This window comes from Giraffa tippelskirchi, chromosome 4, assembly GCF_054371585.1.
Source record: "Giraffa tippelskirchi isolate mGirTip1 chromosome 4, T2T-mGirTip1v1.2.pri, whole genome shotgun sequence".
In the NCBI taxonomy this organism is placed as follows: domain Eukaryota; kingdom Metazoa; phylum Chordata; class Mammalia; order Artiodactyla; family Giraffidae; genus Giraffa; species Giraffa tippelskirchi.
Window position 1 is genome coordinate 133,834,463 of NC_137278.1, and position 16,126 is coordinate 133,850,588.

General features: G+C 35.1%; 1 protein-coding gene across 6 annotated transcripts in view; it reads left to right on the forward strand.

Moving 5' to 3' along the window:
• RPAP3 (RNA polymerase II associated protein 3) overlaps positions 1-15,624 on the forward strand; it is a 33,864-nt gene extending 18,240 nt beyond the window's left edge. For all 6 annotated transcript variants that reach the window (XM_081589134.1, XM_081589138.1, XM_081589137.1 and 3 more), the window contains 8 exons: positions 2,854-2,975; positions 4,315-4,385; positions 4,505-4,606; positions 9,319-9,557; positions 10,795-10,981; positions 11,910-12,007; positions 12,471-12,571; positions 15,314-15,624. In XM_081589134.1, the coding sequence (XP_081445260.1) occupies positions 2,854-2,975; positions 4,315-4,385; positions 4,505-4,606; positions 9,319-9,557; positions 10,795-10,981; positions 11,910-12,007; positions 12,471-12,571; positions 15,314-15,399 (1,006 nt within the window). In that variant the 3' untranslated portion in view covers positions 15,400-15,624. The remainder of the gene's footprint in view (positions 1-2,853; positions 2,976-4,314; positions 4,386-4,504; positions 4,607-9,318; positions 9,558-10,794; positions 10,982-11,909; positions 12,008-12,470; positions 12,572-15,313) is intronic.
• Positions 15,625-16,126: the final 502 nt, after the last annotated feature.

The window sequence follows — 16,126 nt, forward strand, 5'->3', positions numbered from 1 at the left end:
ATAAAAACATAAAAAGAACAAAAAATTTCCAAACCTAAAATAAAGTTGAGAAATTTTTAAAGACGTATTATTGTGAAAGTTTGAATAAAGCCACTAGAATTTGAGGATGTTCATTGACACGTCTTCTACATATTGATCAACCAGTAAGTGTGTCTAGGGAATGCCCAGAAAGCAGCACAGATGATTACATTACCAGTGTGATAATGGTGGCTCAGTGGTAATGAATCTGCCTGCCAGTGTGAGGAGACGCAGGAGACGTGGTTTTGATCTCTAGGTCAGGAAGATCCCCTGGAGGAAGAAATGGCAACACACTCCATAACATAACGGCTTCACTCTTTGGTGTCTAAGTGACTGCTAGGGACAGAGTTGCCTGGTAGTTGGCCAGCTGTGTCATAGGATCATTTACAAATAGGTACTATGATCACATGCAAACAAACATCAGGTTAAATTACCCTGTTATTTCTGAAGTAGTTGTGCTACCTCAAAGATATCTGTGACAAATGTGGTGTGATATGAAAATATCTGTGATTTTTATTGGCAACAAAGTCATAGGTACTGTTTTTACTAATGTGGTTTATTATCTGCAGTTGTAATTGAAAGCTACATGTCTTTTAAAAGTTAATAGTAGTAAGGAGGTAGTATTTTTCCCATCCAGATTTTCAGATCTCTTGAAGGATCACAGGCTATCATAGAAGAAAATTTTAATTTGTATTTAACTTCATTGAAACTAACAGAGTCACTAGAGATGTATTGCTTTGATTAGACCGAGTAAAAGTCATTGCATTTCTTACTAACTTAGGAAAATTTTGAATTTTGCTATTCAGGAATTGCACATGATTTAAAAATTGTAAGGCCTACATTTTTAGGTTTGATTAATGCCAAGAATAGTACCTTCTAATAGATGAGAGATTATATCTACATTTATGAAGGCTCTAATTTATTGTGTTTTGTTGCTTTAGTTGATAACCACACAAGTATATCATAGCAAGTTGTTTTTTTTTTAAGTCTCACTTGCATCTCTTTCTAGTATGTCTTTATTTTTTTTTGGCCACACTGCCCAGCTTGCAGAGTCTTAGTTCCCTGACCAGGGTTCAAACCTGTACCCTCAGCAATGAAAATGCTGAGTCCTAACCATTGGACCTCCAGGAAATTCTCTTTAGTGTGTCCTCTAGGTTTATAGTTAATATCTGAAATTTTCTCTACTAAATAGTGAGTGCTGTCAGGTAGTATAGACTAGATGAAGAACAGGGAAAAGAGCAACTTCTCAAACAAGAGTTTGAACCGAACCAAGATGTAAAGGGATGGTATGATTAATAAGGTGAAGAAACAGGTCTAGTGTCCCAGTGCAGGTTCAGAGACACAGGAAGCAAAAATTCCATGGTAACTTCTGGAAAGGGCAGGAGGTTCATATGATGACTGATACACAGGGGTACTGGCAGAGATAAGGCTGAAGAGTCAAGCAAGCCCCCAACTTTGTGCTCTGAAGGGGAGCTCGACTTCATCCTAAGGAGTGTGGAGACCATGCAGTATCTTGAATGGGAAAATGATGTAATAGTAATGTAGAGAATAAACTGGTTGGGGCATGGACATGAACACACATAAACATAATCTTTCTCTTGCTCAGAAGTGAATTAAAGAATTCAGAAAAAAAGAAAAAGAATTCAGGGGTGTTTAATCTTGTTCATATTAAGTCTTATTTTGAAGGTAGGATGGCATTCATTTAGGTCTTGGGAAGAATGTGATCACAGAAGATTCTTTTTTTTAAAAAAATTTTATTATGAAACTTTTCATAGTAAACTCTGTGTACCAAATTATCTAGTTTTCACAAGCCATACCTTTTATGTCCTATTTGGTTCTACTTTTTTCCCCACCTGAGTTATTATAAAGCAAATCATGGACATTAGGATATTTCATCCCTTAAGGATGCTTCATACATAATCACAATACCATTATTATGCCAAGTAAATTCATAAAAATTCATTAATATCATTTTAATATATGAGGATATCAAGATTTTTATTTTTTTTAGCTTTTCTTAACTTTTTTGTTATGAAGCAGTACCCAGTCAGACTGCATTGATTGCTAATTGCATGGCGGAGTAGAATTTATAAAAAGTATTGGATGATATTCTTTCACATACATAATGAATTTGAAGTATTGAGTGTGTTGTTTTCCTTAGGTAATGTGTAGTATGGGTAAATCTTAATGAAGTTTGGAGAATTGATACCAGTTATTGTTAATGTAGTTACTGTACATGTTGAGAGTTGGAGGGGAGGTATGCTGTGGTATTCTTTTGTCTGCTTTATTCATATTTTACCATCATTAATTCCATCCTTCCACCAGACTAATTTCTGACTTCATTTAATCTGTTACCCTCTCCCTCCTCAGCCAGAGGATTCCAAAATCTGGTGAGAATAAAAAAATTAGGAATTAGTCTTTTCCCTTAAACAGAGATTTGGGAATTGGTAATTGAAATTATATATATTTTTTATATTAGAAACTCAGTTTACATGATGGCGAAGGGAATGGCACCCCACTCCAGTACTCTTGCCTGGAAAATCCCATGGACAGAGGAGCCTGGTAGGCTACGGTCCATGGGGTCGCTAAGAGTCGGACACGACTGAGCGACTTCACTTTCACTTTTCCCTTTCATGCACTGGAGAAGGAAATGGCAACCCACTCCAGTATTCTGGCCTGGAGAATCCTGGGGACGGGGGAGCCTGGTGGGCTGCCGTCTATGGGGTCACACAGAGTCGAACACGACTGAAGCGACTTAGCAGCAGCAGCAGCAGTTTACATGAAGTTTTCTATAAGCTACATTTTTCTACTTAGTATTTATATCATGTTTAATAGGTATGAAGAGGCTGAAAAAGACTGCACACAAGCTATCTTGTTAGATGGCTCATATTCTAAAGCTTTTGCCAGAAGAGGAACTGCAAGAACATTTTTGGGAAAGCTAAGTGAGGCCAAACAAGGTAAGACTATTTTTATAACAACTGGCACTCACTCTCCCTGTTGACACTCCCAAGTTATAGTAGCAGACATTTTTCATAGCCTTTCCATGGTTTGAGGATACGGAACTTAGAGAAGTACATTTTGTTTCACAGTTTAGGTTTCCAAGTTTAGAGAAATTCAGCTTCCATAGTGGGCCTGGTTATTTTCTATTAGCAGTACAGTCTGGCCAGTTGTCAATTAAAATTAATGAAAAATTTGAATTATAGGTGAGAAGGAATAAAGCAGAAAAAACGCAAGAATGAAAAGGAGGGGAATCAACAACCAGGAGATAGAGGATAATATGAGATCTGTAATGATGTCTTCTTTTTTTCCTTGATTGCTGATTATTCTTATTTTTTTCACAATCTGTCTTTTTAGTATTTATTCTTAGTTATTTTGAAGAACCAGCTTATTTCTCTTGTGTATATTTTCCATTTTACTTATTTCTGCTCTTTATTTCCTTCAGCTATCTTTTGGCTTAATTTATCAGTTTTCTAACTTCTTGATGCATCGGTAGTTACATAGTTGATTTTCAGCCTTTGTTTTGTGACATGTTCATTTAAATCTGGCAGTTTAAAGTCTGCCTTCAGCTGTAGCCCATGCATTTTTTTTTATCATGGTAAAATATACATAACATAGAATTTACTGTTTAAACCATTTTTAAGTGTGCAATTCAATGCATTGAGTACATTCACCTTTTGTGCAACCATCACCATTGTATATCTCCAGAACTTTTTCATCATTCCATTTTGAATACTCTGTTGTTTGACAGTAATTCTCTATTCCCCCTTCTCTCCAGCTCCTGGTAACCAGCATTCTATTTTCTGTCTCTGAATTTGACTGTTCTAGGTACCTCATATGAGTAAAAAGAATCATACAATAGTTATCCTTTTATTTCTGGCTAACTTCACTTAGTGTGTCTCCAAGACTCATCCATATTGTAGCATATATCAAAATTGGATTCCTTTTTAAGGCTGAATAATATTCCATGGCCTGGAATTCTCTTAGATTCTCTCTTACATTTGGTGGGTTACCCTGTCATTTGTTATCAGTGTGAGCTCTGATAAGTAGATGACCTCTAGCCCTCAGGCCTCAGTTGGGTCACTGTGGAGTTGTAGTGAAGATTACCTGAGAATTGATATAAAGCAAAGAGAAAAGCACTCAATAAGTATTAGTTGTTATTATTGCTCACCAGTTTCCTAGCATCTGAGTAAAGCTTCTTGAGATAGGGGTATGGGGTTATCTAACTAAATATATGATTTCTTGAACTCCATAAGGTATTTGCACTAATTTATTATGTTTCTTAAAAATTTGTTTTAGATTTTGAAACTGTTTTACTTTTGGAGCCTGGAAATAAACAGGCAGTAACTGAACTTTCCAAAATTAAAAAGGTAAGTGTTCTTCTTTCCACCAAAATATGGTCCTATCTTCTAAAGCATAAATACCTTTATTTGTTGTGTGATTAACTTGAGAATATTTTGATAGTCATAATTACAAATTTATTTTCAAGGAACTAATTGAGAAAGGACACTGGGATGATGTCTTTCTCGATTCTACTCAAAGGCAAAATGTGATAAAACCCATTGATAATCTGCCTCATCTTGAATCAACTGTAAGTAAAGCTCTTTCCTGAATTTTTCTCCTTGCTAATTAAATATCACTAGTGTAATAAATTGAGTTGAAACAAGCTGTTGAATTAGTAGATCTCTCAAAAGATATGTTGAGATCTCTTCCTAGAACCAGTTTTAGAATCTTAAAAAAATACTTCTTAGGAGTATTGGCATAAGAAAATTGGAGAAAATGGAACTGTTTTAAGTTCTGGCGTAACTTTTTAAAGTGTCTTTTAATTTAACACTAAATATTTCTTCATATTTTCTGATTAAAAAGGGATCTGAAGCAGTTGTGCACTTTGTAATTAAATATTGTTTATTTCTTTTACTGTTGTTATTTGAGATTGGGATTTTATTACAGTATAGTCTTGCAACTTCTGTAGGGTTAGATCTAAAATGAACACTTTGGCAAAAATCTAGTACAGGCATACCTCATTTTATTGCACTTTGCAGATACTGCATTTTTTACAGATTGAAGATTTGTGGCAACCCTCTGCTGTGCAAGTCTGTTGGCACCATTTTCCCAATAGTATTTTCTTTACTTTCTTTGTGTCACATTTTGGTAATTCTCTCAATATTTCAAACTTTTTTTGTTAATATCATATTTATTATGGTGCTCTGTGATCAGTGATCTTTGTTGCTATTACCTAAAGATTACGAGGATGAAGGCTCAGATGATGGTTAGCATTTTTTTTGCAATAAAAAAATTTTAAGTTATATATGTTGTTTTTTTAAAGACGTGCTGCTATTTCACACTTAAAAGAGTATGGTATAGTGTAAACATAACTTTTGTTATGCATTGAGAAACCGAAAGCTTTAGGTGACTTGCTTTATTGCAATATTCACTTTATGTGGTAGTTTGTAACTGAACCTGCAGTATCTCTAAGGTATACCTGTATAGGCAAAATTATTCTTAAGAATATATGCTGCATATTGTTTTTAGTATACTATACTGTTTTTTGTTAAGTCTAACAAAGCCAGTTTTTCCTGCAGTATTGGAACAGAAAGAGTAGATGATAAAACTCGGCAATTTGTCTTGTGTTGGACTTTTTGAATTGAATTATTTAAGGCATGTATTATTATATATATATGTATTAGTCTCTCAATCGTGTCTGACTCTTTGTGACCCTATGGACTGTAGCCCGCCAGGCTTCTCTGTCCATGGGATTTTCCAGGAAAGAATACTGGAGTGGTTTGCCATTTCCTTCTCCAGGGGATCTTCCTGACCCAGGGATTGAACATGCATCTCTTATGTCTCCTGTGTTGGCAGGCAGGTTCTTTGCCACTAGCGCCACCTGGGAATTCATATATATGTGTATATGAATTTATATATATACATATAAATTTGACTCTATGGTAATTTCTGCTGTTTAGTTAGTATCATATATGGAAATTATGAAAGGTAAAATACATATAAAAAAGTACCCAGGACAAATTAAAATTTAAAAGATAAAGTGAACACCTGTGAAACCACCAACTGGGTCAAAAAATTGAAACGTATCAGCCTCCAAAAACCTCCCTCTGTGCTCTTCACTGATCATGATGCCCTCCCTGCCCCTTGGAAGTAACGGTTAATGCATGGATGATGCTTTGAGAGAAATGCCAATTTTCCAGTGAAGTCAAAGGATATTTTTATCCTCCTTTTACAAAGGAAAAAGGCGAGGCAAAGTGTTTTGCCAAGTTCTTATTTCAAGTAAGGAACAGAGGAATTCTTTAATACATTTCCTGGGTTCTTATTTTGACTTTATTCTTGAATTTTTTGAGATAATATTTCATGTGCCAGGCATAAATCTAGTTGCTTTTATACATTACATTCATTGTCTCACATCATATTTATTACCTATTATTATTTTTTTTACAGTAAAGATGATTAAATGTTTAATTCAATGTGATTTATACTTTTACATCTCTGTAAAATTTTGTCACAAAAATTAATTCCAAAGTTTTAAAAAAATAAGCCTTTATCAGATTTTGCTTGTCCATAATTATAAAAACACTGCCATTTGGTAAATCAAATATCTGTATGGAAGAATGTTCTGTGGCCAGTGTATCCTAAACAGCTTTTATAAATCTCTTGAGTTCTGTTCTCCCTCAGGTTAAAAATCAATTATGTTAGTAATTGTGAAAATGCAACATGAATTTGAATCTTTTGTGGCTGGATCACAAAACAGAACACCTCCATGAATTGAAAGATCTGGGGTTAACTATTTTGTAACTGATCCAACACAAGCAAAATCATTATCTTAGTAAGAAGGGGAAAATGTGCTCTTTATTTTTGTAATAGGTCTCCGTTTTAAAATCTGGGCATTATTTTAAAATAGTATGGCAGTTTGGTATAATGCTTTTGGTTTGATTCGAGTCCCACCTGATAAAGACTTCCCAGGTGGCACTAGTGGTAAAAAAAAAAAAAAAAACCCTCTTGCCAGTTCAGGAGACACAGGTTTGATTCCTGGATCAGGAAGATCCCCTGGAGAAGGAAATGGCAACCCACTCCAGTATTCTTGCCTGGAGAATCCCATGGACAGAGGAGCCTGGCAGGCTATGGTTCATAGGGTTGCAAAGAGTTGGATACGACTGAAGCAACTTAGCAGGCAGGCAGGCCACTTCATAAGCTTTAAAATCTTAGGCAAGTATGATCCCTATGTGACCTTTTCTGCTTAAGCTGAAAATAATTCACAGGTTAGTTGAGATCAAAGAAAATGATGTCCAGGAATGCTAAGGCAGTTTCAGGTGAAACAGATGTTAATTTCCTTTTCAGTCCTTTGTGTGAGGCCACCTGAACACTGAGGAAAGTGGTCAGGAAAGGGGTTACTTTATTCAAGCGAGAGGCTCAACCGTGGACTTCTGTGGCTTAAGGGTTGACAGGTTTGACTACTTTTGGCATATCTTCTCTAGAGAGACTGCAGGCGAGCAGTAATGTAGACCTGCTGGGCCTGGAGTTCCTAGATAGGAAATGAGTTAGAGCTAAAGAAAATGTTATGTTTCTAAATCTTAATTTAAAAAGAGATGAATTCGGGAATTCCCTGGTGGTCCAGTGGTCAGGACTCTATTTCACTGTCAACCACTGGGGTTCAGTCCCTGGTTGGGGCACTGAGATCCCACAAGACGTGAGATGTGGCCAAAAAAAAAAAAAAGATGAATTTATGCTTTTATGTTTTCTTATATCTTTCAGCTATAGTGGTATCTTTTATGTTTTTCTCCTTTTACCAGTATACTATCATCCCCTCATCCCTCCCAGCCATCAATAACATTGAGCAGCTCTCAGGAGCCACTGGTCTACCCTTAAACAGATCATCTGTTAGGAAATGCATTAACTTGGATCAGTTTACACATCTCTTGTCATTGACAGGATTTGGGTTTTGTTTTTTGGTTTTTGCCTCATGGTGTGACATGTGGGATGTTCGCTCCCTGGCCAGGAATTGAACCTGTGTCCCTGCAGTGGAAGTGCACAGTCTTAACCACTGGACTGCCAGGGGAGTCCCCAGGATTTGGTTTTAAATGGGACTGCGTCAATATAATTCAGTAGTTGTAGTCTATTTTTTATAGTCTGTTCTTTAACACTATTTTTTTTAACATTAACACATGTCCATTCTTGGTCAATATTTTGATAAAAAGCTTACTGGTTTTGATAGTTCTCAGCAAAGCAGAGGCCTTAGATTAACATGACTATCCTTTACGATAGAACTGCTAACAATTCTGTTAACAAATTTATAATAGCTTCTTTATTTATGTGTATTCATCTAGTAACACTCAGTTGTTACCATTAGGTCTTTTCTTAGTTATGCTAATGTAATGTCTGGTTTTAACACTGAGTTTAGTATAAAATGTTTTTATATTTCAACTTTTTAATTTAAAATTCAGTTGTATAGTTGGAATGAAAACAATATACTGAAGAAAGTCTTTTAAAAAATTAAAGTATTACATGTAAGCTGAGGAAGAAATTGAAAATGTTTAACATCTGTTATGATTAAAATAAATAGTGAATGCTATTTATTTTAATGAGTTAGAAACCATTATTATGGTCAAGTACTTACCAACTTTGTGAATATTATTTGACAAATCTTTGATCCTGGGCTGGTTTTATCCAGCTGCTACATATGTAGAAGATGCAGTTATGTTTAAATATTAGTCTCTTTCATACAGAATGCTATTTATTGCCTGACCTTGTTCTGCTTGCCTTCAGCTAGCCCACAGTACTGATATCATTTGGCCATATTTTTTCTTGGTTTTGTTGCCTCTGGGATAAACTCAAGACTCCCTGAGATGGTACACAAATCCCTTTGTAAGCTGTCTCTAAGCAGCCTTTCTGGCTTTGTCTCACCTCTCCTCCCCTTGCTCTAGTCGTGGTGGACATCTCACCTTTCCGCTGGCCATGCTGTATCCTATCACACTGCTATTCCTGTGTGCTTTTTCTGTGAAGCTCCCTGATGTCAATTTTTATCTTCCTTCCTCTGTTCTTTGGGCACCCTGTGCCTTCACCTTTTATAGTGCCTTCTAATTATTTCTACATGCACCTTCTTTCCCCTATTTAGACATGCATACGGTAGGTGCCGTGACTCTTTTTGTTCTTTGCATTCTCAGAAGGTATGACTCCAGATTGAATTTACTTACAGCTGAAATATTGGCTGAAAGAACATTGCAACCTTTTAATTTGTGACCTTAAAATAAGAAACCTTCATATATTTATGTAAAGAATTGATTTTAATTGTTTTAGAAGCCACTCAAGAAGGTTATTATTGAAGAAACTGGTAATTTGATACAGACTGTTGATGTGCCAGATAGCACTGCTACTGTGGCTACTCCAGAGTGTAATCCTGTTAACCTGGCAAGTGTAACAGCAACCACAGGCATGACAAATAAGAACTCAAGCCAAGATGACCTTTTGCCCACAAGTGGTGTCCCAAAAGCCAAAGTATTGAAGATAGAAGAAATCAGTGATACTTCAGCTCTTCAGTAAGTAGAAATACTCTTATTTGATAATCATCTGAATGGTAATAATTCCACTGGAAAATTGATAGTACTGATAAGACTTCTGGTTGTATTCTTCCCCATAATCGTTTGAACTATCCAACTTTAGATTCTGTTCTTTTTTTCTTTTTACTTAAAATGTAAGAGAGGTTTTGCTGAAGGAATTATCGTTATTCCTTTACCATAGTGAGGAATTTAGAAATGATAAAAGTACCTTGAACAAATGGATTTCATCTATTTTCTTTTCTAGAACTTAAGTAAATATGTTTCACTTTGTAATTCAGCAAAAATTTTTAATTTTTTGAAGGGAAGCTTCATAAACAATGTAGAATTTAGGCATTGTCATTATTCTAGCCATTGATATTTATGATTATTTGTAGGCTCTTTAAATTTTGTTCAGAATTTTTAAAAAAGTCATGCATTTTCTTAATCATGAGAATATAAAAGACATAGATTAATAGTTTACTTTGGGGTATTGAAATTTTACTATATATTCTTGCATTGCTACTCAACATTCCTATTAAAAACGTTTTTTTTTTTTAAACTTTGAATTCCAGTAGTTCTATTTAGAGTGATAGTATAGATTGTGGGAAAACTTTTAAGTAGGCAGACTTTTTTTTTTAAAGGAGGAAGCATTTCTTTTTGAAATCTTTCTTAAAACTATGATAATTCAGATAATTCAGAGTGAAAGGTTGAATTTTGAGTGTATGTGATATAATAATGCAGTGTGGGTTTCCCTGGTGGCTCAGTTGGAAAAGAATCTGCCTGCAATGTGGAGACCCAGTTTTGATCCCTGGGTTGGGAAGATCCCCTGGAGAAGGGAATGGCAACCCACTCCAGTGTTCTTGTCTGGAGAATTCCAAGGTCAGAGGAGCCTGGCGGAATATAGTCTGTGGGTTTGTCAAGAGTCAGACACGACTGAGCACTAACACTGCTACTACTAATGCAGTGTATGGAAATAGTTTGTCAAAAGGTGGCAAGGCTGTTAGCCCAGCTAATGAGAATAGGCAATACATAGTCAGCACACGAAAATTTGTAGAAATATAATGTCTTGTCAAAATTATACATATATTATCAGCTGAAAGAATTTACTACTGGCAGAATATAGATAACACTATTTAATAAAGTCAGAAATTTTAGAATCTCTGTTGATGTTTCTGTATATAAACTTTGACTATTTGTGTTTCTTTTCTGATTATTTGATGCCTCTGAAATATTTCAGCTCTCATGTCAGTGTGAAAAAGGATGTATGTCAGTCTTTCAGTGAGAAGATTCCTATAGAGGTAGACCAAACACCTGCTCAGTTTATCAGAACTGTTCTTCCTCCAATTCCTGCAAACTCATTTCAGCTTGAATCTGATTTCAGACAACTGAAAAGTTCTCCAGATATGTTGTATCAGTACTTGAAGGTAAGAGGTAGGAAGCTAGTAGTTCTCTTGTAAGTTAAAGGTCAAAGAACTTCTTTTGTCACTATATAATAATAGGATTGTATTTGCTTTGTGAACGGTATGATTCTGGGCTTCCCTGATAGCTCAGTTGGTCAAGAATCTGCCTGCAATGCAGGAGACCCCAGTTTGATTCCTGGGTCGGGAAGATCCGCTGGAGAAGGGATAGGCTACCCACTCCAGTATTGTTGGGCTTCCCTGGAGGCTCAGCTGGTAAAGAATCTGCCTGCAATGCGGGAGACCTGGATTCGATCCCTGGGTTGGGAAGATCCCCTGGAGAAGGGAAAGGCTACACACTCCAGTATTCTGAGTGACTTTTCCCTTTCATGTTTTTTTCACAGTGTGATTGTAGAAAATGCTCTTATTCCTTGCCTAATACATATATCATCCTGATCAGGCCATTTTAAGTGTTTGCAACCAGGGAACCTTTGGAAATAGGTTCTGTGTTAAATTCTGTTTCTTTGCTCAAGGAAAAGAGTCAAATCATATGAAATTCACCAAATAATGGATTTTTTAGCACTTTTTTCAAGTGTAATTACTGTAATAATTTCTTGAAATTGTGCAGTATATAATATTTCAAAATATATTATCTCATGTAGTTCTATTTTTTAAACTCTTTTTATTGCTCCTTGAGCTCTCGTTTCCTGTTTATCTTGGGTGATATACGTCTCTCCATGAGATTTTTCTGTGAATTGAGCAGAGCGATTGATTATCTTACAGTCCCTGTAATTTTCTGTCATAGTTAAATTTCAGTGTGATTCCCCATTATTATTCATTAAATACTTATGCATAGTAGTTATTCTTTACTGTGTTGATCTTAGCAATTATTATATAAGTAATTTGTGATTGGGAATATTGCCATGATTTTCTAATTCCGTATGTTTTTCCCAAGCAAATTGAACCATCCTTGTATCCCAAGTTGTTTCAGAAAAATCTAGATCCAGATGTATTCAACCAAATCATTAAAATTCTGCATGACTTTTACATTGAGTAAGTAAATTTAGTTATACTTTCCTATTGTAATGCTCAGCTACTTTTAGTGATTTGGGAAATTCATCTTTTTTGGTATCATACTGCTACCTTTTATATTGCAAAATTAGCTATATTGTAAATTTTGCTGTTGCAGTAGTGTAAAGAAATGACAAGTACAAACAATGAAAAGGGAAATGATTAGGAGAAAAAAGGACTTACAGATTTCTTTAGAGAAAGGTGGAGTATAGAAGTGACAAGTATTATAGCAGATTAATAATGTCTATTCTGTGCCTCACATTTAAGAATATTAGTTTCTTCAGTTGACTTGATAAGTTCTTCATTTGGGTATTTAAAATATAAACTGTGCAGGAACAAAAGATAAATGAAGACTTTATTTATATATAATTAGAAATATTATTTTAGTAAGCAGAACTAAATGAGCTGCTTTTAATTGATCATTTGCTTTTTATTTGGACTTCAGGAAAGAAAAGCCATCACTCATCTTTGAAATCTTACAAAGACTTTCTGAACTAAGAAGGTTTGATATGGCAGTGATGTTTATGTCAGAATCTGAGAAGAAAAGTGAGTTCTGTAAAAAAAGCTTTTCCTTTACTCTTTATTCTTGTGTGTTCCTTTATTCAACAAATGATAGAAAATATTTATTGAATGTCAGTTATGTACAAGATGCATGCAGTTTAATTAAATTGAGTTACAGTTAAATTAAGTAAAATTTTTCAGTCTGAAAACAACATTGTGAGGTGTAGGTATGATTATCATTTTGCTCTTACAAAGGGGGAAACTGAGGCATATATGGTAAGGAACTTGATTGAGGTTCCACAGTTGAGAAGCCAGACCCAGGATTTAAACCAAGGTGGTCTGAACTCTTCTACTTGAAAATATAGTATCAGTGTAATGGTTGAGCTCCTGGCATGGTGGAACATGTACAGGGTCCCTGCCACAGGAGCATGCAGCGGGGTGTGGGTGCATAGGTGGTCGCATCCATTTTTTTCGGCTAATATCTTTGAATTTGTTTGATTTAAGCTGAATTCTCAAAAAACTACAGGAGTCAGATGAAGGGAGTGAAGATGTGTAGAGGTTTTGAGGCAGGAGAGGGCAAATTGAACTCAGAAAATTAAAAGGAGTGCAGTGTGGCTGATTTGTAAAGTTAGAGGGTAAAGAGAGGCAGGTGATGAGCTTGAAGAATTATATCCCTTATTTATTTCTACATCTCAGTCTTTGGCATAAAGTGTCAGTTTTGGGGAACCCTAATTTAAGCTTCCCTGGTGGCGCAGAGATTAAAGCGTCTGCCTACAATGCGGGAGACCTGGGTTCGATCCCTGGTTTGGGAAGATCCCCTGGAGAAGGAAATGGCAACCCACTCCAGTACTCTTGCCTGAAAAACCCCATGGATGGAGAAGCCTGGTAGGCTACAGTCCATGGGGTCGCCAAGAGTCGGACACGACTGGGCGACTTCAAGAGAGAGAATTTAAGTAAAATCCAACTATGGAGACACTTCAATTACAGTTGTCCCTTGAACAGTGTGGGAGTTAGGGGAATGAGCCCTCCACACGGTTGAAAATCCACATACAATTTTACAGTCAGTCCACAGCATCCAAGGTTCTTCATCCAAATTCGGTCAACTCTGGATCATGTAGTACTATAGTATTTACTACTGAAAAATACCCATCTGTAAGTGGATCTGTGCAGTTCAAACTCATGTTGTTCAAGGGTCAATGGTACTTAGAGTTTTAAGCTATAGTCTAGTTTTAGAAAGAGAAAAATCATTAGAATGCACCTCCTGGACTAAAGACACTTCGGGCTCCTTTTCTGTTTCTTCTTTATGTTTGTAGCAGTGACGTTGAGTCTGAATCAGTAAAGAAAATACTCTTTATGTTGTATTTAAGGAAGTGGACCTAGTTTAGAGAGATTCTTAATAAACTTAAACCAGAAGAATTCTCTGCTTAATCTTTAGTTAATCAGAAACAGTCCCTGAAATTCCCTGGAGATATTAGTTTGTTATTACTATTCTGACTTTGTTTTCTATCACTGTTTAAAGTCATTCTGCCTACCACACTGACTGTGTTTTTTAATGTACCAAATTGCCAGACTTCTTGTGGCCTCAGGGTCTTTGTGCTTGACCGTTTCCCTCAGCCAAGACTGTCCTTCCCTGCCTCTTCTTCATTTCATTCAGTTTCCACCTCATAGTCACTACTTCAGAGTCACCTTTCCTCACAGGCCTACTCAAAATAACTGCCCGCCTCCTCTTCCTCATCACCGTCTGTCATCTTACCTGGCTTTATGTTCTTCATAAGACAGAACTACAACAGCAGACAGTATTTTAAGTGTTCATTATTTCTCTGTCCCTAATAGAATGAAAGCTCTATGACAGCAGGGACTTTATCTACCTTGTTCTCTAGGTTTCAGGGTATTAGAATAGTGCTTAGTACATAAAAACCTTAGTATAAGTGCTTGACTGAATGGATTTCTTGTCACTATGATGTGATTACTTGAAGTGTACTCAAAGAATGTGAGTTGGTCCTCCAAACTGGCCTACCAACAGTACTGTTTTGGTTGGATCACCACTCTCTGCTAGGTTAAACATGGAAGCATTTAAAGTAGTTCTTAGCATGTAACTAAATATTGAATAAGTAGTAGTTATTGTTGTCTTTAATTATCAGTGTTATCAGTAACAACTGTTAGCTAGTTTTAATGTTGAGGGATATAGTATGGACTATATAGCAGTGTTTTCCAAAATGTTAACTGTGGACAGTTCACTGGTATGAAAAATAAAGATTTTATATGACTCATAAGGAAATCTTATTTTTAACTTTAAATTGTTATGTATGTTATTATATATTTTAAAAATATATAGCTTGCCCATCAAACATGATTTTTGTGGATATTACTGCTAATTTTCTATTTATAGTAGTGATACAAAATTTTATTTAAAAATAAAATGCTTTCAGGTTTGAAAAACAGTTAATTGGAATATTAAGTAAATAAAAGTATACTTATTACATGGGGCAAAAATCTTTAAGGTAGTACAGAATGAATTATGTTTAATCTGCAAAGTTCATGTCATTAAGGATGTAGGGAAAATTGTTTACTGCTAAAGCAAAATATTCTGGCAAGAAGCATCATTGGGTTGCTGTATTAATTTTCTGTTCCTCAGGTTGGCTCTTTAAATATCTGAATTAGAATTTACAAATAACCCTAATGATTGCTTTAAAATGTAAAAAGTACTTAACAGACTTGATTATTCCATTTAATTTTTGCTTTACTTTTTAAAAATGGAGATTAAAATGAAATTTTTTTCTTTTTCAGTTGCACATGTATTATTCAATCACATAGACAAATCAGGATTGAATGATAACTCTGTTGAAGAACTCAAGAAAAGATATGGTGGTTGATTTCCATTTTTGCTGAAATTATTGCCTCTTTAAATTTCATATGTAAATTTTTTTCTACTGAAATTAAATGTTTTGCTTTTTAAGAAAATGAAATCATACAGAAAAAGGACTGTTTTTGGACATAGGCTATTAACTGTAAAGTGAATTGTGATTAACTAGTGAGAAATATACTTAAGTGAACTATTTATAAGTTTTTTTCTGAAAATAAAAATATAAATAATGAGGTATACTTGTAAAGATCAGTATTTTATTTTGTAAGTCACTTTAAATGTTTAGATGTATTCTTCAGTGCCTCATGTTACATTATTTTTATATTTTCATGAGTTTTTATAACCACATGATAAGGTTGCTTCATAAGCATATAATAAAGTTATATTTATGTAGAGAGAATTAGGTAGATAATCAAGTTGTTTCATTATAAAATGGTTTCATTGTGCCAGTTCACTAACATAAAATTGCTTAGTTGCAGGATGTGTGTTTTTAGTGTTTATTTTGAAGGAAGAATTTTATTTATACTTTTTAAAAGATTACTTGGAGAGTCACAGCATCCTTAAATTTTAATGCTACAGCTTTTTTTCCACACGATATCCATGTTATATGTCAAATAAAGACAGTCTAAAGCAAGGTGTAAACATTTAAACACTTGGAATTTTCAGGTAGTACTTAGCGTATAGCTTGTGTGTATATGGTTCATGTGAGTGTGGTGACTGTGAACTTTTGAAATCTG